The sequence below is a fragment of the Oncorhynchus gorbuscha genome, linkage group LG07, assembly GCF_021184085.1.
Source record: "Oncorhynchus gorbuscha isolate QuinsamMale2020 ecotype Even-year linkage group LG07, OgorEven_v1.0, whole genome shotgun sequence".
NCBI classification, from domain to species: domain Eukaryota; kingdom Metazoa; phylum Chordata; class Actinopteri; order Salmoniformes; family Salmonidae; genus Oncorhynchus; species Oncorhynchus gorbuscha.
Window position 1 is genome coordinate 63,943,740 of NC_060179.1, and position 24,481 is coordinate 63,968,220.

The window sequence follows — 24,481 nt, forward strand, 5'->3', positions numbered from 1 at the left end:
ACAACCCTAAGGACACAGCCAAGACAATGCAGGAGTGGCTACAGAGGAAAAAGCATGTGGGGTGTTTCTCCTTCCTTCCCATCCAATGTAAAGATGATATTGAATATCTACAGTGCATTTAGAAAGTATTCAGACCTCTTCCCTTTTTCCACATTTTGTTATGTTAAACTGAGCAAGGCCTTGGTCAGGAAGGTGACCAAGAACCGGATGGTCACTCTGATAGAACCACAGAGTTCCTCTGTAGAGATGGGAGAACCTTCCAGCAGGACAACCATCTTTGCAGCACTCCACCAATCAGGCCTTTATTGATGGCCAGACGGAAGCCACTCCTCAGTATAAGACACATGACAGCCCGCTTGGAGTTTGCCAAAAGGCAGCTAAAGTTTGGCTTATTGCCATTCATCACATCTGGAGTAAACCTGGCACCATCCCTACGGTGAAGCATGGTGGTGGCAGCATCATGCTGTTGGGATGTTTTTCAGAGGCAGGGACTGGGAGACTAGTCAGGATCGAGGCAAAGATGAACAGAGAATAGAACAGAGAGATCCTTGATAAAAACCCGCTCCAGAGCGCTCAGGACCTCAGACTGGGGCGAAGGTTCACCTTCCAACAGGACAACAACCTAAGGACACAGCCAAGACAATGCAGGAGTGGCTACGGGACAAGTTTCTGAATGTTCTTGAGTGGCCCAGCCAGAGCCCGGACTTGAACCTGATTGAAAATCTCTGGAGAGACCTGAAAATAGCAGTGCAGCGACGCTCCCATTTGACCTGACAGAGCTTGAGAGGATCTGCACAGAAGAATGAGAGAAATTCCTCAAAAACAGGTGTTTCAAGCTTGTAGTGTCATACCCATAAGGTGCTTCAACAAAGTACTGAGTAAAGGTTTTGAAAAGGTATGTAAATGTGATATTTCCGTTTTGTGTTTGTAATACATTTACAAACATTTCAACAAACCAGTTTTGCTTTGTCATTGTGGAGTATTGTGTATTGATTGACTAGGATTTATTTTGTATCCATTTTAGAATACGGCTGAAACATAACAAAATGTGCAAAAAGTCAAGGGGTCTGAATACTTTCCAAATGCACTGTATGTACAGTTGAAGTCGGAAGTTTACATACACTTAGGTTGGAGTCATTAAAACTCGTTTTTCATACCACTCCAACTATTTCTTGTTTACAAACTATAGTTTTGGCAAGTCGGTTAGGACATCTACTTCGTGCATGACACAAAACAATTGCATGACACAAGTAATTTTCCCAACAATTGTTTACAGACAGATTATTTAACGTATATTTTCACTGTATCAAAATTCCAGTGGGTCTGAAGTTTACATTCACTAAGTTGACTGTGCCTTAAAATTAAACAGCTTGGAAAATTCCAGAAAATTATGTCATGGCTTTAGAAGCTTCTGATAGGCTAATTGACATTATTTGAGTCAATTGGAGGTGTACCTGTGGATGTATTTCAAGGCCTACCTTCAAACTCAGTGCCTCTTTGCTTGACATCATGGGAAAATCAAAAGAAATTAAAAAACCAAAGAAAAACAATTGTAGACCTCCACAAGTCTGGTTCATCCTTGGGAGCAATTTCCAAACACCTGAAGGTACCACGTTCCTCTGTACAAACAATAGTACACAAGTATAAACACCATGGGACCACGCAGCCATCATACCGCTCAGGAAGGAGACACGTTCTGTCTCCTAGAGATGAACGTACTTTGGTGCAAAAAGTGCAAATCAATCCCAGAATGACAGCAAATGACCTTGTGAAGATCCTGGAGGAAGCAGGTACTAAAGTATCTATATCCACAATAATAAAACGAGCCCTATACCGACATAACCTGAAAGGCCGCTCGGCAAGGAAGAAGCCACTGTTCCAAAACCACCATAAAAAAGCCAGACTACGGTTTGCAACTGCACATGGGGACAATGATCGTACTTTTTGGAGAAATGTCCTCTGGTCTGATGAAACAAAAATAGAACTGTTTGGCCATAATAACATTATGTTTGGAGGAAAAAGGGGGAGGTTTGCAAGCCGAAGGACACCATCCCAACCGTGAAGCACGGGGTGGCAGCATCATGTTGTGGGGGTGCTTCGCTGCAGGAGGGACTGGTGCACTTCACAAAATAGATAGCTTCATGAGAAAGGAAAATTATGTGGATGTATTGAAGCAACATCTCAAGACATCAGTCAGGAAGTTAAAGCTTGGTTGCAAATGGGTCTTCCAAATGGACAATGACCCCAAGCATATTTCCAAAGTTGTGGCAAAATGGCTTAAGGACAACAAAGTCAAGGTATTGGAATGGCCATCACAAAGCTCTGACCTCAATCCGATAGACAATTTGTGGGCAGAACTGAAAAAGCGTGTGCGAGCAAGGAGGCAGACAAACCTGACTCAGTTACACCAGCTCTTTCAGGAGGAATTGGCCAAAATTCCCCCAACTTATTGTGGGAAGCTTGTGGAAGGCTACCTGAAACGCTTGACCCAAGTTAAACAAATAAACTAAAATAAACTCAGCAAAAAAATAAATGTCCCTTTTTCAGGACCCTGTCTTTCAAAAATAATTCATAAAGATCCAAATAACTTCACATATATTCATTGTAAAGGGTTTAAACACTGTTTCCCATGCTTGTTCAATGAACCATAAACAATTAATGAACATGCACCTGTGGAACAGTCATTAAAACACTAACAGCTTACAGACGGTAGGCAATTAAGGTCACAGTTATGAAAACTTAGGACACTAAAGAGGCCTTCTACTGACTCCGAAAAATACCAAAAGAAAGATGCCCAGGGTCCCTGCTCATCTGGGTAAACATGCCTTAGGCATGCTGCAAGGAGGCCTGATGACAGCAGATGTGGCCAGGGCAATAAATGTCAATGTCCATACTGTGAGACGCCTAAGTCACCTATGGGCACAAACCCACCGTCGCTGGACCAGACAGGACTGGCAAAAAGTGCTCTTCTCTGGCGAGTTGCGGTTTTGTCTCAGCAGGGGTGATGGTCGGATTCGCATTTATCGTCGAAGGAATGAGCTTTACACTGAGGCCTGTACTCTGGAGCGGGATAAATTATTCGGAGGTGGAGGGTCCGTCATGGTCTGGGGCGGTGTGTCATTGCAGGCAATGTCAATGCTGTGCGTTACATGGAAGACATCCTCCTTCCTCATGTGGTACCCTTCCTGCAGGCTCATCCTGACATGACCCTCCAGCATGAAAATGCCACCAGCCATACTGCTCGTTCTGTGCGTGATTTCCTGCAAGACAGGTATGTCATCGTTCTGCCATGGCCAGCAAAGAACCCAAATCTCAATCCCATTGAGCACGTCTTGGACCTGTTGGATCGGAGGGTGAGGGCTAGGGCCATTCCCCCCAGAAATGCAACTTGCAGCTGCCTTGGTGGAAGATTAGGGTAACATCTCACAGCAAGAACTGGCAAATCTGGTCTAGTCCATGAGGAGGAGATGCACTGCCACCCCAGATACTGACTGTTAATTTTGACCCCCACTTTGTTCAGGGACACATTATTACATTTCTGTTGGTCACATGTCTGTGGAACTTGTTCAATTTATGTCTCAGTTGTTGAATCTTGTTATGTTCAGACAAATATTTACACATGTTAAGTTTGCTGAAAATAAACGCAGTTGACAGTGAGAGGACGTTTCTTTTTTTGCTGAGTTGACTAATTGAGTGTATGTAAACTTCTAACCCACTGGGAATGTGATGATAGGGAAAAAAAGCTGAAATAAATTATTCTCTCTACTATTATTCTGACATGTCACATTTTTAAAATAAAGTGGTGATCCTAACTGACCTAAAATAGGTAATTTTGAAAAACAGAGTTGGAATGTAATTGGCTAAGGTGTAGGTAAATTTCTGATTTCTACTGTGGGTATTTTAGCAGACCACCTTATCCAAAGCAAATTACAGTAGTGAGTGTATACGATTCCATATTTGTTCATACTGGTGCCCCGTAGGAATCAAACCCACAACCCTGACATTGCAAATGCTACGCGCTACCAACTGAGCCACATTGGACCAACATAGCTCCTCTCCCACTTTCTCTCCTCATCTCTCTACCCCCTCTCTGCTCGCTCACTATCCCTTTCTCTCTTCCTAACGCTTTCCCATTAAACTTGTTCACCCCCACTGCAAAGGTTCCACAATAACGACTTAATTACAAACAGCAGACATAGAGTGGGTGTCTCACTATAGCTGCTTTGAAAAAGTACTGTATGGTGTCTGCCCCTATTTTAGACTGTCTACTCTACACTGACTCTACACTATAGAAAATAACAGAATCCTTTAAATAAACCCAGTCTTTGTGGAAAGTAACAGCTGAAACATTACTCATCCCAAGGCTTGATTAGCCATTTAGAGGTTTCAGGAAACAATGTGCACGGTCTCTGTAGTTCAACCCAAGCCAAAAGCTAAACAGATTTCTGCTATTGTAAAAACTACAAGCCTCAACTCTGTTATGTGTGATTCTAAGATACATTTGAAATATACTGAGTCTGATGTTCACACAGGATTACTTTCATTAAGTAGTGCCCTATATAAGGAATAGTAGGGTGGCATTTGGGATTAAGCCATAGAAACATGCTGGGGGTTCCCAAATTTTTCAGCAAGATACTTAAGCAATAAGGCCTGAGGGGGTGTGGTATATGCCCAATTCACCATGGCTAAAGGCTGTTCCTTACCACGACACAACACGGAGTGCCTGGGAACTGCTCTTAGCCTTGGTACATTGGCCATGTAAAAAAACAGAGTTGCCTTATTACTATAATAAACTGATTACCAATGTAATTAGAGCAGTTCAAATAAATGTTTTGTCATATATGGTCTGATATACCACTGCTGTCAGCCAATCAGCATTCAGGGCTCATACCACCCAGTTTATAATAGACATTTGAGAATAGTCAGCTGAGAGATATAGAGTAGCCCAGAAATGACATGATATTAAATTTGTAATAACACAGATTAAATGTAATGTTCCAAATAAACATTGCATTGCAGACTGTCCTTATAGGCCTATCAAACTTCTGCTGTTGTCAGAAATGATCAGATTCAGGAATTGGTTAATTTGATCATCCTGATTGAAGGGGATCTTTTTGGGGTTTAGACCATATCCAATAACACATCACATATATTTATTTAAACCCTTGTTTTGACCAGAGTTCTATGGGTCCTGGTGAAAAGTAGTGCACTAATAAGGTTCCATTTGGGATCCAGATAATGAGACCCGGCGTGGGTCAAATCTGAGTCTGCACAACTAACCTGCTGGTAGTTCTGATCCTGTGGGGAGAAGGTGTTATCGATGGGCTGGAAGTTCAGGTTGACATGAGGAAAATTGTGTAGCCAATAAGTCCACCAAGGTGCAATATAATCATCCCGTATCGAAGACATCCCGGCACTAGTTTTGTTATCCAAGATCTAGTACAGTTCGTTTATTGTCTTTAGTAAACAGACAGCTCATCTGCTGCTGGAAGTATCCTCATCAGTTCCGTCTTCTGTAACAAAGCAATAATAAGCTATTATTATGGAAAAGCATGCTGGATAGTGTAGACCCGTTGAAACGCACAGTAGACAAAAGATGCAGGGAAGTCGTTAAAGGAAAGCATCTCAAGATTATCTGGGAAAAATAAAATTAGCACGCCGTTTCAGCCACGGCCATCCTGTCCGCTGGTCCAGTCGTTCACATTTGAGCGATCCCACCACAGAAAAGAAATGTCCCTATACGGGAGCGCGCATGAATAAGGGGCACGGGACACGAGGCGAAGGCGCGCAAAACCTGCAGGGAGCATAGACATATCCCAGGAACCTGAATGGTAGTCTAAGGAAAATAAGTAGAATGGGAAAAAGTATGGAATAGAAAGATGCAATTTATAGGCTAAAGATAGACATATTTTAATAAGATGTTTTTTTCCTGAATGTCAAAGCAATGTATAAGCAACAAATCAAATCAACGTTTATTGGTCATGTACACAGATTTGCAGATATTAACTCAGGTGCAGCGAAATGCTTGTGCTTCTAGCTCCAAAAATGAATGCAGTAATACCTAGCACATTTTTTTTATTACAAAAAATACACACAATCCGCAAAAAAAAAGATACATTAAAAAGTATCAGAATGAGTAATGTCAGAAACCAGGATATAGATATATATATATACACACTTAGTGGACAAAACATTTGGAACAACTGCTCTTTCCATGACATAGACTGACCAGGTAAATCCAGGTGAAAGCGATGATCTCTTATTGATGTCACCTGTTAAATCCACTTTAATCAGTGTAGATGAAGGGGGGGAGACAGGTTAATTAACAAATCATTTTTAAGACTTGAGACAATTGAGACATTGATTGTGTATGTGTGCCATTCAGAGGATGAATCTGCACCCCTGCAGAGATGGCGTTCAGGGAGTATGCCAGGAGACTCCAGGACCCCCTGGACACAGCCCACACTTTCGCCAATGACCAGCTTATGAGCGCAGGTGTGAGGCAGAAAATAAATAATCATGTGCACACCTGGGGGAGGAACTCTGAGTCTGGTGAGCTGGTCTGGGTTTACAGCCCCCTGAGAAAGAAAGGTTGTTGGCAAAAGCTGGACAGTCACTGGGTGTGGTTCTGCAGGGACAAATGTCCTTGAGTGGCCCAGCCAGAGCCCAGACTTGAACCACATCAAAAATCTCTGGAGACCTGAAAATAGCTGTACAGCGACGCTCCCTATACAACCTGACAGAGCTTGAGGATCTGCAGAGAATGGGAGAAACTCCCCAAATGCAGTTGTGCCAAACTTGTGGTGTCATACCCAAGAAGTCTTGAGGCTGTAATTGCTGCCAAAGGTGCCTAGTAAAGGGTTTCCTGATTTTTTTTTATTTTTTATAAATGACAAACATGCTTTGTCATTATGGGGTATTGTGTATAGATTGATGCAGGGAAAAAAATATTTAATCAATTTTAGAATAGGGCTGTAAAGTAACAACATTGGGAAAGTCAAGAGGTCTGAATACTTTCCAAATGCACTGTACTTCAGAAAATTGCTTCTGTATAAGATTTGCATTTTCAATATTTGGCCAAGTGTTCAGTCTTCAATCAGCTTCTGTACATTGCCCCAGTATTGACAGCATCCATAGTGGGTTCTCCAAAACCAGAAGAGCTAATTCCCCTATTGCGAACACCCTATATAGTATGGGGAATAGGATTCTGGTAAAATGGTTTTATATTTGGAATAGGGTGCCATTTGGGATGCAAAACTTTTTATCCAAGCAGATCACAGTGGTGAGGCGGTCTGTCTAGTCTACTTTGTTGTAGACAGTAGCCAATGCTATGGTCATTCCAACAGTGTCAGATAAACTAAAACACTGTACCAAACATGAACATTCTATGAAGTGGATGAGTCTTATGAGACCGATTATGATCACTATGCACTGGTCTGACAGCTGGTATAGAAATCCAGCATTTTACCCATAAACATGCATGTCTATTGTGCCATACACTGCCTGGTCTTTAGTTAATCACACTTAAGGAATTTAGCCTGCCAAACTTAAGACTTTCAATAATAGCCACAATTAGCATGTGGACATTCACTTTCCTTACCACTCTAGCCATCAGAAGAGTTCTACAATAGCCTACATCTATTATAATATTCTTGTCCCTAAGGTATGAAAAGCCATTGGGTAAACTAGTGGTGGAAAAAGTAAGATGCATGTTTAAACTCATACACCCAAATTCCCTTGCTATTGGAAACCAGGCCCAGGTCAATTCCAGGATCAGCATAACTGTGTGCGAATTCTTTTTTTTGGGGGGGGGGGCTTCAGCTCATGCTTTTCACTATACTGAACAAAAATATACAAGTGTTGGTCTTATATTTCATGAACAGAAATAAAAGATGCCAGAATTGTTCCATAAGCAAAAGCTTATTTCTCTAATTTGTTTACATCCTCGTTAGTGAGCATTTGTCCTTTACCAAGATAATCCATCTACCTGACAAGTGCAGCATATCAAGAAACTGATTAAACACATGTGTACCTTGTTGGGACAATATAAGGCCACTAAAATGTGCCCAACATGCCACGTTTCTGGCTTAAAGAGCACATGCAATTGGCATGCTGACTGCAAGAACAGAGAATTGAATGTTCGGGCCTCCCAGGTGGTGCTGCAGTCTAAAGTGCTGGTTAAGCGAGCAGTGTTAAGAAGCAGTGCATCTTGGCATGGTTGTTTCAGAGGATGCATGGCTTCTCAACCATCACCTCTCCTGAGTTCGTAGGGGAGGTACAGCGATGGGACATGACAACTACAAATTGAAGAGGAAAAAGTGGTAAGAAATAATTGTTCATTTTCTCAATAAGCCACCTCAGTCATTTTAGAATATTTGTCAGTATGTTTAACCGGCATCACAACCACAGGTAACCATGCCAGCCCAGGACCTCTACACCCAGCTTCACTTGTGGGATTGTCTGAGACCAGCCACTTGGACAGCTGATGAAACTAGGTTCTCTATTAAAAAAAACTCACTTTGATTGGCTGGACCTGGATCCCCCAGCCCGGTTGTGTGAAATGCATAGATTAGTACCTAATGAATTTCTTGCAATTGACAGATTTCTTTATTTGAACTGTAACTCAAGTCGACAAGAGATTGGATAGGTGTAAGCAGTCACCACGCTAGTAGCCACCAATTGCGATCCGATTACATTATTTCTGGAGTATTGGGCCCATCTAGTCAGTAACTTTGAATTGACAACTTCACAGATCCATGTCATTTCTTATTTTTAGAGCCAGTTTCAGACAAGTAAGCCTAGTCCTAGACTAAAGACTATTTTCCATTTGAGAATCTTAATTGAAAGCACTCAAATCCAGGAGTAGGCCTCATCTGTCTGGGAAACCAGCATTTTAAATGAATCCATAGTAACTTATTTGGGCATACATTCACTAATGCCCCGTTCAATTACGAGCCACAAAGCATTTACATATGTACTGTAGTGGCACAACATAACCAAGACAAAATGGTTTTCCTCTTTTTATTACAATTCACTGTACACAAAGATGGTCCTCTACTTGAGCTCCTTCACAGCCAGACCTGAAGAGAGAAATGAGAGATGGTTAAAAACTACATGTGCATTGTGTCCATCCTCACTGCATACTTTCAGTGGTAAAGTTACAAATGAAATATTTACATGACTAGAAACACTAGTGTTCAGGAAAGGGTAGAATGTTTAATCTCTAGATTTGGTATTGATATTTGACAACTTGAGGCAAGCAGTGTTTCTATCAGAACCCATCCCGCCTAAAAACCTATTTTTCCGTTTTGTCCAGATTGACAGCTCAAAACATTTAGGCATACACATGTCAGTGAACCGGTGGAACTCAATTTCTGATAGTCGAAATCAAGCACTAGGCCCATCCTTATTCTAGCAAGCGTGTAAATGCACCACTAGCACCAAGCAGCATGTAGTGTTTGGACAACTTGCACAACAACCAATAGGATTACTTCATAACCACATTCAATTTGTAACTACTATGCATTGACAAGAGATACACATCTTTAGACTGGACATTGTCACTACTCTTCGGGACCAAGGTCTTTCTAGACGTACCTATGAAACGCAAGATGCATCTGTTTTACTATCCCAACACAATTATCCACATTCCATGTGATGAAAGATGAGAATCTCACCTGGGGGCAGGGACTGCTTCAGCTTCTCGGCCTTCTCCTTGTCCGTGATGACGAGGGTGTACAGGTACCTACTGCAACGCACCTTGAATTTGACATTATCCTTGTTCTTCTTGATCTTTACAGCTGTGGGACAACAGATGAATCTGAACATTCAACACCATGGTTTGCAGTTGGAATTTCAATGCAAAATACTATGTGGGTGTAGAAATCAAATTAGTCACATGCTTCGTAAACAGTGAAATGCTTACTTAAATTACTATAAATACCATCAGCTTTAGCCCGTCAGAAAAGTCAGAAGAGCAGAGTAGTGGGCAACAACGCAATACTTACACTTGGCATCCTTCCTTCTTGCTGTAAGCAGGAAATCTTTTATTTCTTCAATTTTGCGTGGCTAAAACAAAACATGTAAGAATAAGTACACAGCAGCTATACCATTTTCTGCAACGACTAATCACCCAACCAGAGGTAACCTCAACGTAAGGACCTTAATATGGCATGATAACTAGCTATGTTAGCAATGTGGTTAACTAGCCATGGGGAGAATACCTAAGTAAACGTAATATGAAGATTGTCAGTGGACCGGTGGAACTAAAGATTCTGGTTAAATCGAAAATTAGCACTAGGTCCATCCTTATTCTGGCAAGCGTGTAAATGCATCACATGCACGAGACAGCCTGTGATGTTTGGACAACTTGCGAAGACATGCTCTACTAACTAGAACATGGCTGACAGATATGCCTTTCAATGCAAATTATTACCGCTGGATTTGTTGACCTTTCAGTTCACGTTAACGAAAGACATTACACCACCTCAGTTTGTTAGTTAACAATGTACTAAAGTTGGCGACCGTTAAGGCCGCACAGGCTGTGGCCCGTACAAGCGATTAGCCTACTCGGCTAGCTACCATAACTAGCTGTGACAACACGGCAAAGATAAATTAGCGGTAACGTTATGCCCATTTTCGTTAATCCACACTAGGTTAATGAAATGTTGTTTATCGTGCAATTATATATATAAATGTAGCGAAAACGGTCCTCACCATCGTGCGGTGTCTGCGGACTGAAGCCTGGAACACGGAAGAAACAAGGGTTAGTATACATATATTTAAAGTCGAATAGCAATCAATGGAAAACCAAATAACTACGGATTTATGTGGACTAATATTTCTAAGATCATTGTTGAATTATTTCGTGGACATATTTGTCAGTTATAAGAAGGATGAATAATGATTTTACTTTCCATTCTGTATGTATGGAAAATGTGCAACTTACACAGCCTGCAAGAGAGGGGATGAAGAGGATGGAACTTCCGCTGACGCAATCTTTATAGTCAAGTTACGGCGACTCATGGAGGACAAATGTAATACGGACTACTTTCTCCAAAGAGTATGGATGTACTGGTATGTCTTTCCGCCCTAACACCTGGAGTTGTTCTCCACTAAGCGACACTGTCCTGATTATTCGATGACGGTTGTTGACGTCAACCGCCGGTATTCAATGGCGAGACGCTATGCTACTAGCCTCATGAAATTAATATGCATAGCCATTTCGAGACAACTCCTATATAACCTTTTCTCTTCTTCTCACTGTTGCTGTGATGTCATGTGTCCTACTTATATCAAGTACACTCCAAACAATTTAAGCATTACAAAACTTCAATTCGACCAAATAAGCCATACATGTTTTTGTTGGCCAAATTCAACACTCACATTGACCTCCATACAAAAACTCCGTGATTGGTGGGCGAAACAACGAAAAAACACCACCTGCTGGAGAAAGACAGATTTTTGTTTTGACAAATTCGTCCTCTCTCTCTTCCTTTTTGCTTTCTCTTTCACAAATGTTTCCTTACCTAAACATTAAAGCGGGAAACTGATAGCATTTGTACTGCTTTGCAGATATGAAACAAACAGACAATCATAATATCAGTCAAATTCCCTGTTTATGTTACAAAACAAGCTTCATAGGAGGTTTTGAAAATAGGTTATATTTAACTCAAAGTTCCATGACATACACTAAGGCATTGTTGGCAGAATAGATGGATGCGGTTCAATACATGATTCATATAATTCACCAATTCATTTCATGGTAGTCCAAAAAATATTGCTATCAGGTTGTATATCACAGCTGGCCTGGGACGTTGTTTGCTGCCTCCATCCGGGATTAACGGTTTCAGGTTCAATGACTCAATATTCTGGACAAAGACTGACAAGTGTACCTAAGGCTGGGAATGTCAATATAATCAAACTAGCAATGATCACAAGTCAGTCATAATGTGGCTAATATGCTAGCGTATCTATTTATGTAGCAAGCAAAAAACACATTAGCTAGATTTTTTATTTATTTAACCTTTATTTAACCAGGTAGGCAAGTTGAGAACAAGTTCTCATTTACAATTGTGACCTGGCCAAGATAAATCAAAGCAGTTCGACACATACAACAACACAGAGTTACACATGGAGTAAAACAAACATACAGTCAATAATTCATTAGAAAAATAAGTCTATATACAATGTGAGCAAATGAGGTGAGATAAGGGAGGTAAAGGCAAAAAAAGGTCATGGTGGCAAAGTAAATATAATGGATTGGTAGATTTGCAATGGAAGAATATGCAAAGTATAGATAGAAATAATGGGGTGCAAAGGAGCAAAATAAATAAATACAGTAGAGGGAGAGGTAGTTGTTTGGGCTAAATTATAGATGGGCTATGTACAGGTGCAGATAGCTAGCTAGCTATGCTGAACGACTGTTATCCAGGTAGCATATCTCTTTAATTTGCAAATTCAGTCTGGCAAGCTATCTACTCTGATTTCAGAGCACTCTTGTCCGAGTGTGCCAGAGCACAGAATACCAACACCAATCACCTGCTGAATATAACCGGTGTCAGTAAACATAGGCAAAAAAATGTAATAGTTAGTCATGGACACTCTATATAACATATTAACAGCTTAACCAGCTCTGCTAGGTCAACTAAAATGGTCAGTGAGGTGTTCTTTCATTTGTGTCTGGAAGTAGCTAGCTAGCTAGCAAGCTAGCCAACTTTAGCCAGTTAGCTTGGGTGCTTGGTTGGGACAACACCGTATGCATTGTCAGGCAATTATGATGGCCAACTAGCTGAAAAAGTTTGAGAGTTTGAGCAATAGTGAAGGCCATCATTGTAAATAATAATTTGTTCTTAACTGACTTGCCTAGTTAAATAAAGGTCTAAAAATAGAACTGTAAAGTTCCCAAATATAAGAGGACTCCCGTGGTATTTAGTTACATGTTTGCAGAAATACATTAAAGTATATTTTGTGACTTTTGTCAAATGAATTCTAATGATCTAAAGCCGTGCTGTTGCAACTGAACTGCGTGTAAACCCACATTCCAGTTCAAAGTGAATGATGGCAGGCCTTTGTGTCACGCCCTGGCCTTAGTTATCTTTGTTTTCTTTATTATTTTGGTTAGGTCAGGGTGTGACATCGGGGATTTATGTGTTTTTTTCTTGTCTAGGGGTTTTGTAAGTTTGTGGCTGGTACCGTTCTAGGTAATTGTATGTCTATGGTTGCCTAGATTGGTTCTCAATTAGAGGCAGTTGTCTATCGTTGTCTCTGATTGGGAACCATATTTAGGCAGCCATATTATTTGGGTATTTTGTGGGTGATTGTTTCCTGTGTCAGTGTTTGTGCCACACGGGACTATTTTTGTTTTTTCACGGTTTGTAGTTGTGTTCATGTTGAGTTTTCCTATTAAAACCATGGACACTTACCAGGCTGCATTTTGGTCTGATCCTTGTTTCACCTCTTCAGAAGAAGAGGAAATGTGCCATGACACTTTGTGGCAAATTACTTTTTTTGCATATGGCTACTGTACCTCTGATTGGATATGGTGCACCGGTCTGCGTAGACTCCGGTCCTGGATGAGACTGATGTTTTACATTTACATTTAAGTCATTTAGCAGACGCTCTTATCCAGAGCGACTTACAAATTGGTGCATTCACCTTATGATATCCAGTCAGCATCTTGTAGAGAGCCTAAAAAGTACAGCTACGGTATGGTAGTTTATTAGAAATGCAAACAACATAGATGGTTTGACACATTTTACTGGGAACAAATATGATTCAGCGCATCTGTATGCTTGTTCCAATAGAGAAACATTGATAATCTACTCAGAGAGAAGACTAGGAAGATTAATGAATGAATTCAGCACAGACAGTATTTACATTCTCCTTATTCTTGCCCATAGGAATCACATTGAGAAAAACATTCATGGCATTACAAATGTTCTACAGACAATAAATTACCATAAGGGTAAACTGGGATAAATACATGTCGTCATACTCATATTTTATGTAAAAAGTCTATGAATTGATTTAAGAATAAACGTTATGATTTAAGTGTCAAGTGTCATGCAAAATCAATTCCAAAACATACAATCTGCTCTTACTAGAAAAAAAAAAAAAAAAACGAATTATAAAAATTAACTCAAGGAGTAATTTTGCTGGTTACACCTTATCCATTACTGATGCAATCATACACAAGTCTACTTTTAGATACAAGATAGATTTCTTTCTTCTTTTAATAACACTTTGGTTTAGATTAAAACAATTTCTATGTGATAAACTGTATAATACATAAACATATTTTAAAATTATGTTAAATGAACTCATAAAAAAACATGGAGAAAGACAACATTCAATTGTTTTTTTTTCTTTCATCAGAGCTCAATACAATTGTGTAACAGAGAAAAATAACACAATTCATACCAATTTTCTGTACAATATCTACAATTTGTTTTGCTGGTGACAGAAACATACTAGGATCAGGGTATGTGACTGGTGCTCAATGTTCAAATGACAAACAACGAATTGCTAGAGTTTGTATCCAGGTTCTGGGGCGCGATGCCAGACTTACTGTAGTACGTATTATGTTCAAAGAGCAAGATGACCATCATACATTTTCAACAGCATAAACAGATCTTTGTCTTATCCTACAGCCTTATGCCTGCAATCATTGTAGTTCTCTATAAAAAACCTCACTACTAAGTATATACAAATGGGGCAAAGGCAAGTGATGCTATCCAGTGTCTCCTGACCCCTCCTGTCTCAGCCTCCAGTATTTATGCTGCAGTAGTTTATGTGTCGGGGGGCTAGGGTCAGTTTGTTTATCTGGAGTACTTCTCCTGTCCTATTCGGTGTCCTGTGTAAATCTAAGTGTGCGTTCTCTAATTCTCTCCTTCTCTCTTTCTTTCTCTCTCTCGGAGGACCTGAGCCCTAGAACCATGCCCCAGGACTACCTGACATGATGACTCCTTGCTGTCCCCAGTCCACCTGGCCATGCTGCTGCTCCAGTTTCAACTGGCCTGGGCCCTAGGACCATGTCCCAGGACTACCTGACATGAGGACTCCTTGCTGTCCCCAGTCCACCTGGCCATGCTCCTGCTCCAGTTTCAACTGTTCTGCCTTACTATTATTCAACCATGCTGGTCATTTATGAACATTTGAACATCTTGCCACGTTCTGTTATAATCTCCACCTGGCACAGCCAGAAGAGGACTGGCCACCCCACATATGCTCTCTCTAATTCTCTCTTTCTTTCTCTCTCTCGGAGGACCTGAGCCCTAGGACCGTGCCCCAGGACTACCTGACATGATGGCTCCTTGCTGTCCCCAGTCCATCTGACTGTGCTGCTGCTCCAGTTTCAACTGTTCTGCCTTATTATTATTTGACCATGCTGGTCATTTATGAACATTTGAACATCTTGGTCATGTTCTGTTATAATCTCTACCCGGCACAGCCAGAAGAGGACTGGCCACCCCACAAAGGTTTCTTCCTAGGTTTTGGCCTTTCTAGGGAGTTTTCCTAGCCACCGTGCTTTTACACCTGCATTGTTTGCTGTTTGGGGTTTTAGGCTGGGTTTCTGTACAGCACTTTGAGATATCAGCTGATGTACGAAGGGCTATATAAATAAATTTGATTTGATTTGATCTAGAAGAAACTATGTCTAAGCTCATTGTACAAAGCATTTGGGCTATAGATGAGAGCATATGTTGAGATGACAGTCCGTGCCTGATAATCATAGTTTACAAGGACAGAGACAAATTTGTCATACGATGGAGGAATTGTACAATAACATTTGTCTTTCATCTTATTTTTATTAATACAAGAATTCTCTCCCCTCGATGACTGAGGCCGAAGTGAGGCTCTTGGGCTTGTGTCCCAAAAGGCAATCTAGTCCCTATATAGGGCACTTCTTTTGACCAGAGCCCAAAATTAGGGCACTACAGAGGGTACAGAGTGCCACGTCGGACGCAAGGCATCATGACCTTCTTGTTTTGCCTTTTCAAATTTTACATTCATAGTGCTGCCCAGTGATGCATTCTAATCTCATACTGGTGTAAACATATACAAAACATACAATTGAGATTGGAGGGATTAAAAACAACGTAACTAATCTCTTTTTCTATGCCACACGACAATGTGAAAACACCACAACCAAGGTTGAACACAATGGCCATGTTTAAAGAGGGTATAATTTTATATCAGATATTTCATTTAGTGCTTTTCCTTATTTTAAAAGAGGTGGGATAGTGCTCTAAGGGAAGTGACATTTTGCTCAACAAGCCAGTTCAACTCCTTTCGTAGTTGTATTTAATTAAGTTGTATTTACTGCATATCTATTAATTGTCCGAATGCTAGGCCACTTTCCTCCTGTATATTGCTATAGATTTTTTTTTAAGTGTCATATTCTTCCTGGGGGTGTATATGAACATATTTTAAGAAGATTTCATGTTACTAAGATGCTATCAGTTCCACTTTAATTGTGTTTGTAATGGCATACTATCACACTCTATACTACATACAGTACTATTAGTTATTGTGAGTATACTTCAAGTGAAAAAATAATTTTGGCTGAGTGTATTACTGCTTTGCCAATGTAGAAATGTGATGCTGTTGCCAGGCAACCTCTTTCAAGCTTAACATTGAGCAAGATAGATAGCTTATAACATTGTGCGAGACAGTCATAAAAAGTACACATCAACCAGTTTACCATTATTAGATTGATAGCTAGCACTGTAGTTTGTTTTCTTGTCCATGGTTATCTGTCTGTCTGTGTCTGTCTGTCTGTCTGCAACTTCAAGATTTCCACCAAGGACGTAGCCTCTCCGATTATCACTATCCCTCGCTTGGGCAAGGGACATTTATTAAGGCACCCATTGGATGTGACGATGTAGAAGGTCATTGAAGGGCACAGGGTTTAGGGCTGAAGGCTGTCTACTTTGAGTTTGGACTGCAGTTGTGGATCATATCCTGTGTCTTACAATGACACCCAATGTGAGGTGACCTCTCATGGGGGAGGAGGTCAAGGGGGGGGAGGAATGTAGCGGACATGAGTCGGTCATGGTCACTTGATGAGGTAGCCCCGTATGTGAACTTCAAAACCAGTGTCTGCCTTCACCCCAATAGGGAATTTTGTCTTGGTTTACCGGAGCCAGACATGAATAGCCATTGTGAAGGAAATGTTTTGTGTGTGAACGTCTGTTGGTGTGAGTGAGCATATGTGTATTTCCTCGGAAAGTATTCAGAACCCTTGACTTTTTCCACATTTTGTTATGTTACAGCCTTATCCTAAAATATATATATTTTTCTCAGCAATCTACATACAATATCCCATAATGACAATGTGAAAACAGGTTTTTATAAATGTTTGCAAATTGACCTTATTTACATAAGTATTCAGACCTGATTCAAAATTGAGCTCAGGTGCATCCTGGTTCCATTGATCATCCTTGAGATGTTTTTACAACTTGATTGGTCTCCAACTGTGGTAAATTCAATTGATTGAACATGATTTGCAAAGGCACACACCTGTCTATATACGGTCCCACAGTTGTCACTGCATTTCAGAGCAAAAACCAAGCCATGAAGTCGAAGGAATTGCCATTGAGGCACAGATCCTGGGAAATGAACCAAAAAATGTTTACAGCATTGAAGGTCCCTAAGAACACAGTGGCCTCCTTCATTCTTAAATGGAAGAAGTTTGGAACCACCTAGACTCTCCCTAGAGCTGGCAGCCAGGCCAAAGTGAACAATCAGGGGAGAAGGGCTTTGGTCAGGGAGGTTAACAAGAACCCGATGGTCACTCTGACAAAGCTCTAAATTTCCTCTGTGGAGATGGGAGAACCTTCCAGAAGGACAATCATTTCTGCAGCACTCCACTAATCAGGCCTTTATGGTAGAGTGGCCAGACTGAAGACACTCCTCAGTAAGACACATGACAGCCCACTTGGAATTTGCCAAAAGGCACCTAAAGACTCTCAGACCATGAGAAACAAGATTCTCTGGTCTGATGAAATGAAAATAACTCTTTAGCCTGAATGCCAAGCATCATGTCTTAGAGTGATTATCTTAATTTACCGAGGTTAGCTAGCCAGCTATTTGTCGTCCTTAACGTAGGAGACACTGCTAGCTAGCCAACAGCTAGCCAACGTCTACCGAATAGAACTTCCGCACTCAACAACCCGGTCGCATTCCGCTTCGCTCCACAGGTAGTATCACATTTTTATTTAATTTCATTACAGTACAACGGTTTGATTTGTTTGATCGTAGCTAGCTACATAACTAGCTACATAGCCGTCTTTGTATCAAAGATAATTGTGTAGTCTAGAGCGATTTTCTAGGTTAGCTAGCCAGCTATTGTCGTTCTTTTAACGCAACATAACGTAATCAACACTGCTAGCTAGCCAGCTAGCCCCCGAATAGCAGCACTGTAGAAACTATTACACTCAACGGAACGACTTGATTAGTGTAGTGTCAACAACGCAGCCACTGCCAGCTAGCCTACTTCAGCAGTACTGTATCATTTGAATCATTTTAGTCAATAAGATTCTTGCTACGTAAGCTTAACTTTCTGAACATTCGAGACGTGTAGTCCACTTGTCATTCAATCTCCTTTGCCTTAGCGTAGCCTCTTCTGTAGCCTGTCAACTATGTGTCTGTCTATCCCTGTTCTCTCCTCTCTGCACAGACCATACAAACGCTCCACACCACGTGGCCAGGCGGGCCACCCTAATCTGGTGGTCCCAGCGCGCACGACCCACGTGGAGTTCCAGGTCTCCGGTAGCCTCTGGAACTGCCGATCTCGGCCAAGCCTCTGGAACTGCCGATCTGCGGCTATTCAACAAGGCAGAGTTCATCTCAGCCTGGCGGGCTGTATCACCTCCCTCCAGTCCCTCGACTTCTTGGCACATGCAAACTACCTGCCCTCCAGGGAAACGTTGTTATGGATCACCACAGATAACACTGCCTGTTCACCCCGCTCCTACTGCTGGGACCGAGAGACTCTTCTATCTCAAGGCCATCCGCCACCACTAACGTGTTCTCATTGACACTGACACTCCAGCCATTTAATAATGGGAATTGATGGGAAATGATGTAAATATATCACTAGCTTCTGGTCAGTATATACTGGGGTGGTGGCGTTAACTATGCCACTTTGGATCATCTCATCTCTCCCAAGTGGTCATTCTCTCTTTCTCCCCTTACCCATCTGTCTATCGGAACGCCTCCTTTGAATTCCATGCTGTCACAGTTACCAGCCCTTTCAAGCTTAACATCCTTATCATTTATCGCCCTCCAGGTTCCTCGGAGAGTTCATCAATGAGCTTGATGCCTTGATAAGCTCCTTTCCTGAGGACGGCTCACCTCTCACAGTTCTGGGCGACTTTAACCTCCCCACGTCTACCTTTGACTCATTCCTCTCTGCCTCCTTCTTTCCACTCCTCTCCTCTTTTGACCTCACCCTCTCACCTTCCCCCCTACTCACAAGGCAGGCAATACGCTCGACCTCATCTTTACTAGATGCTGTTCTTCCACTAACCTCATTGCAACTCCCTCCAAGTCTCCGACCACTACCTTGTATCCTTTTCCCTCTCGCTCTCATCCAACACTCCCCACACTGCCCCTACTCGGATGGTATCGCGCCGTCCCAACCTTCGCTCTCTCTCCCCCGCTACTCTCTCCTCTTCCATCCTATCATCTCTTCCCTCTGCTCAAACCTTCTCCAACCTATTTCCAGATTCTGCCTCCTCAACCCTCCTCTCCTCCCTTTCTGCATCCTTTGACTCTCTATGCCCCCTATCCTCCAGGCCGGCTCGGTCCTCCCCTCCCGCTCCGTGGCTCGACGACTCATTGCGAGCTCACAGAACAGGGCTCCGGGCAGCCGAGCGGAAATGGAGGAAAACTCGCCTCCCTGCGGACCTGGCATCCTTTCACTCCCTCCTCTCTACATTTTCCTCTTCTGTCTCTGCTGCTAAAGCCACTTTCTACCACTCTAAATTCCAAACATCTGCCTCTAACCCTAGGAAGCTCTTTGCCACCTTCTCCTCCCTCTTGAATCCCCCTCCTCCCTCTCTGCAGATGACTTCGTCAACCATTTTGAAAAGAAGGTCGACGACATCCGATCCTCGTTTGCTAAGTCAAACGACACCGCTGGTTCTGCTCACACTGCCCTACCCTGTGCTCTGACCTCTTTCTCCCCTCTCTCTCCAGATGAAATCTCACGTCTTGTGACGGCCGGCCGCCCAACAACCTGCCCGCTTGACCCTATCCCCTCCTCTCTTCTCCAGACCATTTCCGGAGACCTTCTCCCTTACCTCACCTCGCTCATCAACTCATCCCTGACCGCTGGCTACGTCCCTTCCGTCTTCAAGAGAGCGAGAGTTGCACCCCTTCTGAAAAAACCTACACTCGATCCCTCCGATGTCAACAACTACAGACCAGTATCCCTTCTTTCTTTTCTCTCCAACTCTTGAACGTGCCGTCCTTGGCCAGCTCTCCCGCTATCTCTCTCAGAATGACCTTCTTGATCCAAATCAGTCAGGTTTCAAGACTAGTCATTCAACTGAGACTGCTCTTCTCTGTATCACAGAGGCGCTCCGCACTGCTAAAGCTAACTCTCTCTCCTCTGCTCTCATCCTTCTAGACCTATCGGCTGCCTTCGATACTGTGAACCATCAGATCCTCCTCTCCACCCTCTCCGAGTTGGGCATCTCCGGCGCGGCCCACGCTTGGATTGCGTCCTACCTGACAGGTCGCTCCTACCAGGTGGCGTGGCGAGAATCTGTCTCCTCACCACGCGCTCTCACCACTGGTGTCCCCCAGGGCTCTGTTCTAGGCCCTCTCCTATTCTCGCTATACACCAAGTCACTTGGCTCTGTCATAACCTCACATGGTCTCTCCTATCATTGCTATGCAGACGACACACAATTAATCTTCTCCTTTCCCCCTTCTGATGACCAGGTGGCAAATCGCATCTCTGCATGTCTGGCAGACATATCAGTGTGGATGACAGATCACCACCTCAAGCTGAACCTCGGCAAGACAGAGCTGCTCTTCCTCCCGGGGAAGGACTGCCCGTTCCATGATCTCGCCATCACGGTTGACAACTCCATTGTGTCCTCCTCCCAGAGCGCTAAGAACCTTGGCGTGATCCTGGACAACACCCTGTCGTTCTCAACTAACATCAAGGCGGTGGCCCGTTCCTGTAGGTTCATGCTCTACAACATCCGCAGAGTACGACCCTGCCTCACACAGGAAGCGGCGCAGGTCCTGATCCAGGCACTTGTCATCTCCCGTCTGGATTACTGCAACTCGCTGTTGGCTGGGCTCCCTGCCTGTGCCATTAAACCCCTACAACTCATCCAGAACGCCGCAGCCCGTCTGGTGTTCAACCTTCCCAAGTTCTCTCACGTCACCCCGCTCCTCCGCTCTCTCCACTGGCTTCCAGTTGAAGTTCGCATCCGCTACAAGACCATGGTGCTTGCCTACGGAGCTGTGAGGGGAACGGCACCTCAGTACCTCCAGGCTCTGATCAGGCCCTACACCCAAACAAGGGCACTGCGTTCATCCACCTCTGGCCTGCTCGCCTCCCTACCACTGAGGAAGTACAGCTCCCGCTCTGCCCAGTCAAAACTGTTCGCTGCCCTGGCCCCCCAATGGTGGAACAAACTCCCTCACGACGCCAGGACAGCGGAGTCAATCACCACCTTCCGGAGACACCCGAAACCCCACCTCTTTAAGGAATACCTAGGATAGGATAAGTAATCCTTCTCACCTCCCCCCCTTAAAAGATTTAGATGCACTATTGTAAAGTGGCTGTTCCACTGGATGTCATAAGGTGAATGCACCAATTTGTAAGTCGCTCTGGATAAGAGCGTCTGCTAAATTACTTAAATGTAATGTAATGTAAAATGTAAATGGAAACCTGCCACCATCCCTACTGTGAAGCATGGTGGTGGCAGCATCATGCTGTGGGGATGTATTTCAGTGGGAGGGACTGGGAGGCTAGTCAGGATTGAGGCAAAGCTGAACAGTACAGAGATCCTTGATGAAAACCTGCTCCGGAGCACTCAGGTCCTCGGACTGGGGTGAAGATTCATCTTCCAACAGGACAATGACCCTAAGCACACAGCCAAGACAATGCAGGAGTGCCTTCGGGACAAGTCTCTGAATGTTCTTGAGTGGTCCAGCCAGAGCCCGGACTTGAACCAGATTGAAGATCTCTGGAGAAACCTGAAAATAGCTGTTCAGCAATGCTCCCTATCCAACCTGACAGAGCTTGAGAGGATCTGCAGTGAAGAATGGGAGAAACTCCCCAAATACAGGTGTGCCAAGCTTGTAGTGTCATACCCAAGAAGAATTGATGCTGTAATCCTGCCAAAGGTGCTTTAACAAAGTACTCAGTAAAGGTTCTGAATACTTATGTAAATGTAATGTTTAAGTTAGAAATGTTTGCTAATTTATAAAAAATGTCAAACAACCTGTTTTTGCTTCGTCATTATGGGGTATTCTGTTTAGATTGATGAGGAATTTAAAAAATATATATATTTTAGAATAAGGCTGTAACGTAGCAAAATGTGGAAAAAGTCAAGGGGTCTTAATACTTTCCCAAGCCACTGTAATTCTGAATAACCTATATCCATCAGGGAATCCTCAAAAGTTTCTCTCTTCATGGCCAGTGAAGTATTACCTGGTGCTGCCGGTAATTTAAATACCACAGCAGAGGACTTCATGACTGCAGCTGAACTGGTGGGGGATTCAGATCTAAAAGAGATTCACCATTTTCTTAACTGACAATCATACAGCTAAACAGACTGAATGAGTGTGTAAGGCCTGTATTGGAGGTGTCTGAAGTGTAACTGTGTTGGATCTGTCAAGTCGGTAAGCAGCTGCTCTTGATCATTGTCATGAAACTACACCATCCTACTCATGTTACAAGTTCAGACGGAGAAGTCTAGGCTACATACACATAATTACGCTCAACATGAAAAATCATGAAACTAAATAATGAGGGTTTCTATCATCCCAATGGAGGTGTAGATTACGTCTCACATTCCACTGTTTGAACTTGTAAACAGGGCATGAGATTTGTGTTAATGCGACTCCGTGCAGCCAATACCAATGTCTTCTTTAGGGATAATGCCAGGAGCCGCTTGTGGATTTGACAGCTCTAACACAGTTCCACCTCCACTGCCAAAACAACCAACTAAGACACCTCCAAAACAACCGCTAGGCAGATGTCGCGGCTAAAGCGGATGTGATTGAATAGAGCCTCAAGTGAGGGAGAGTATGCATGTCTGTATGCATGTCTGTGATAATTACCTGTATCACCTGTCGCGGCCGGTGTAGCAGGCACAGGGGCAGACAACTGCAGCTGTGAGGGCTGTGGTTGAGCTAATAGGGGTGTCCGATCTAAAAGAGAGAGGCAGAATTTTCTTAAGTGAAAATAATTATACAACAAAACAGAATGAGTGATAGATTGAGTGTGTATACGTGTGTGTGATAATTACCTGGACCACATCACACTGCTTCAGGTCTACAAGCCTATGGAAGTCCCAGCGTGCCACTGCAGGCCAGGAACAGCTTGGAGGAAACACGGTTACCGGTCACCCACAGAGCCTAGTTGGCAGATCTGAAAGACAGGCACGATATAATTTTAATGACAAAGCCTTAACTCCACACTAACCTAAATTAAGTGTGTGTGATTATAACTTCTGTGTTATTGTGACTTAGAAGTGTCAACCTGACCATATCCTTGTAGTTGAACATTCAGTGTTTAGCTTTGTAAAAAATGACTATCAACAGTGTACAGTAAAAAGGATATCAAATATTCAGATCTGGATTGACAAGTAGGCTAAATCATGTGAAGTTACAAACCTATAGGGCTTAGTCTACACTTAAATAAAAGATGCAGGACCTGAGCTCTAGGACCATGCCTCAGGACAACCTGGCCTGATGACTCCTGGCTATCCTTGTCTCCAGTCCACCTGGTCGGTTCAGATCCAGTCTCTGCAGTTACTGTCTACGGCTATGGAACCCTGACCTGTTCAGGACACACCGGAAGTGCTACCATGTCCCTTGACCTGCTGTTTGATCCTGTCTCTCTCTACCGGACCTGCTGTCTCAACCGCTAAATGCTCAGCTATGAAGAGCCAACTGGAATTTATTCCTGAGGTGCTGAACTATTTCACCCTCTAGATTGTGGAGGCTGTCTCCGTGGCGTATAGCAGCAAGTGGCAAGAGTTACCTAGCGGTGCACATGCCCACTCCACCAGGGGTCTGGCAGGGTCTTGACTGTTGTTTAAAGGGTCGACTATAGGAGATATTTGTGCTGCGGTGAGTTGGGCATCACCACACACTTTTGTGAGGTTCTATCAGTTGGAAGTCACTGCTTCCAGTGTAGCCCACAGGGTGCATACGGCTGGGACAGACTGTCACATCTGGCGGGGTCAGGTCTGGGTGGTCTGCCATGAGCCGTTTTCATTTA

The 24,481-nt window shown here is 43.0% G+C and overlaps 2 protein-coding genes across 4 annotated transcripts in view; both read right to left on the reverse strand.

The window, feature by feature from the left end:
• LOC124040226 (protein tweety homolog 2-like) overlaps positions 1-5,712 on the reverse strand; it is a 113,884-nt gene extending 108,172 nt beyond the window's left edge. For both annotated transcript variants that reach the window (XM_046357195.1, XM_046357194.1), the window contains exon 1: positions 5,281-5,712. In XM_046357195.1, the coding sequence (XP_046213151.1) occupies positions 5,281-5,409 (129 nt within the window). In that variant the 5' untranslated portion in view covers positions 5,410-5,712. The remainder of the gene's footprint in view (positions 1-5,280) is intronic.
• Positions 5,713-9,007: 3,295 nt separating this feature from the next.
• On the reverse strand, positions 9,008-11,018 carry LOC124040227 (60S ribosomal protein L38). Of its 2 annotated transcripts, none has more exons than XM_046357197.1 (5): positions 10,949-11,018; positions 10,717-10,743; positions 10,008-10,068; positions 9,678-9,800; positions 9,008-9,080 (listed from the first exon to the last, which is right to left on the reverse strand). In XM_046357197.1, exons 2-5 carry the CDS (start codon positions 10,717-10,719, stop codon positions 9,055-9,057), a joined length of 213 nt encoding a protein of 70 aa, XP_046213153.1. In that variant the 5' UTR covers positions 10,720-10,743; positions 10,949-11,018; the 3' UTR covers positions 9,008-9,054. The 2 variants fall into 2 exon arrangements, with proteins under 2 accessions (XP_046213153.1, XP_046213152.1); XM_046357196.1 differs by lacking the exon at positions 10,949-11,018 and adding an exon at positions 10,917-10,934.
• Positions 11,019-24,481: the final 13,463 nt, after the last annotated feature.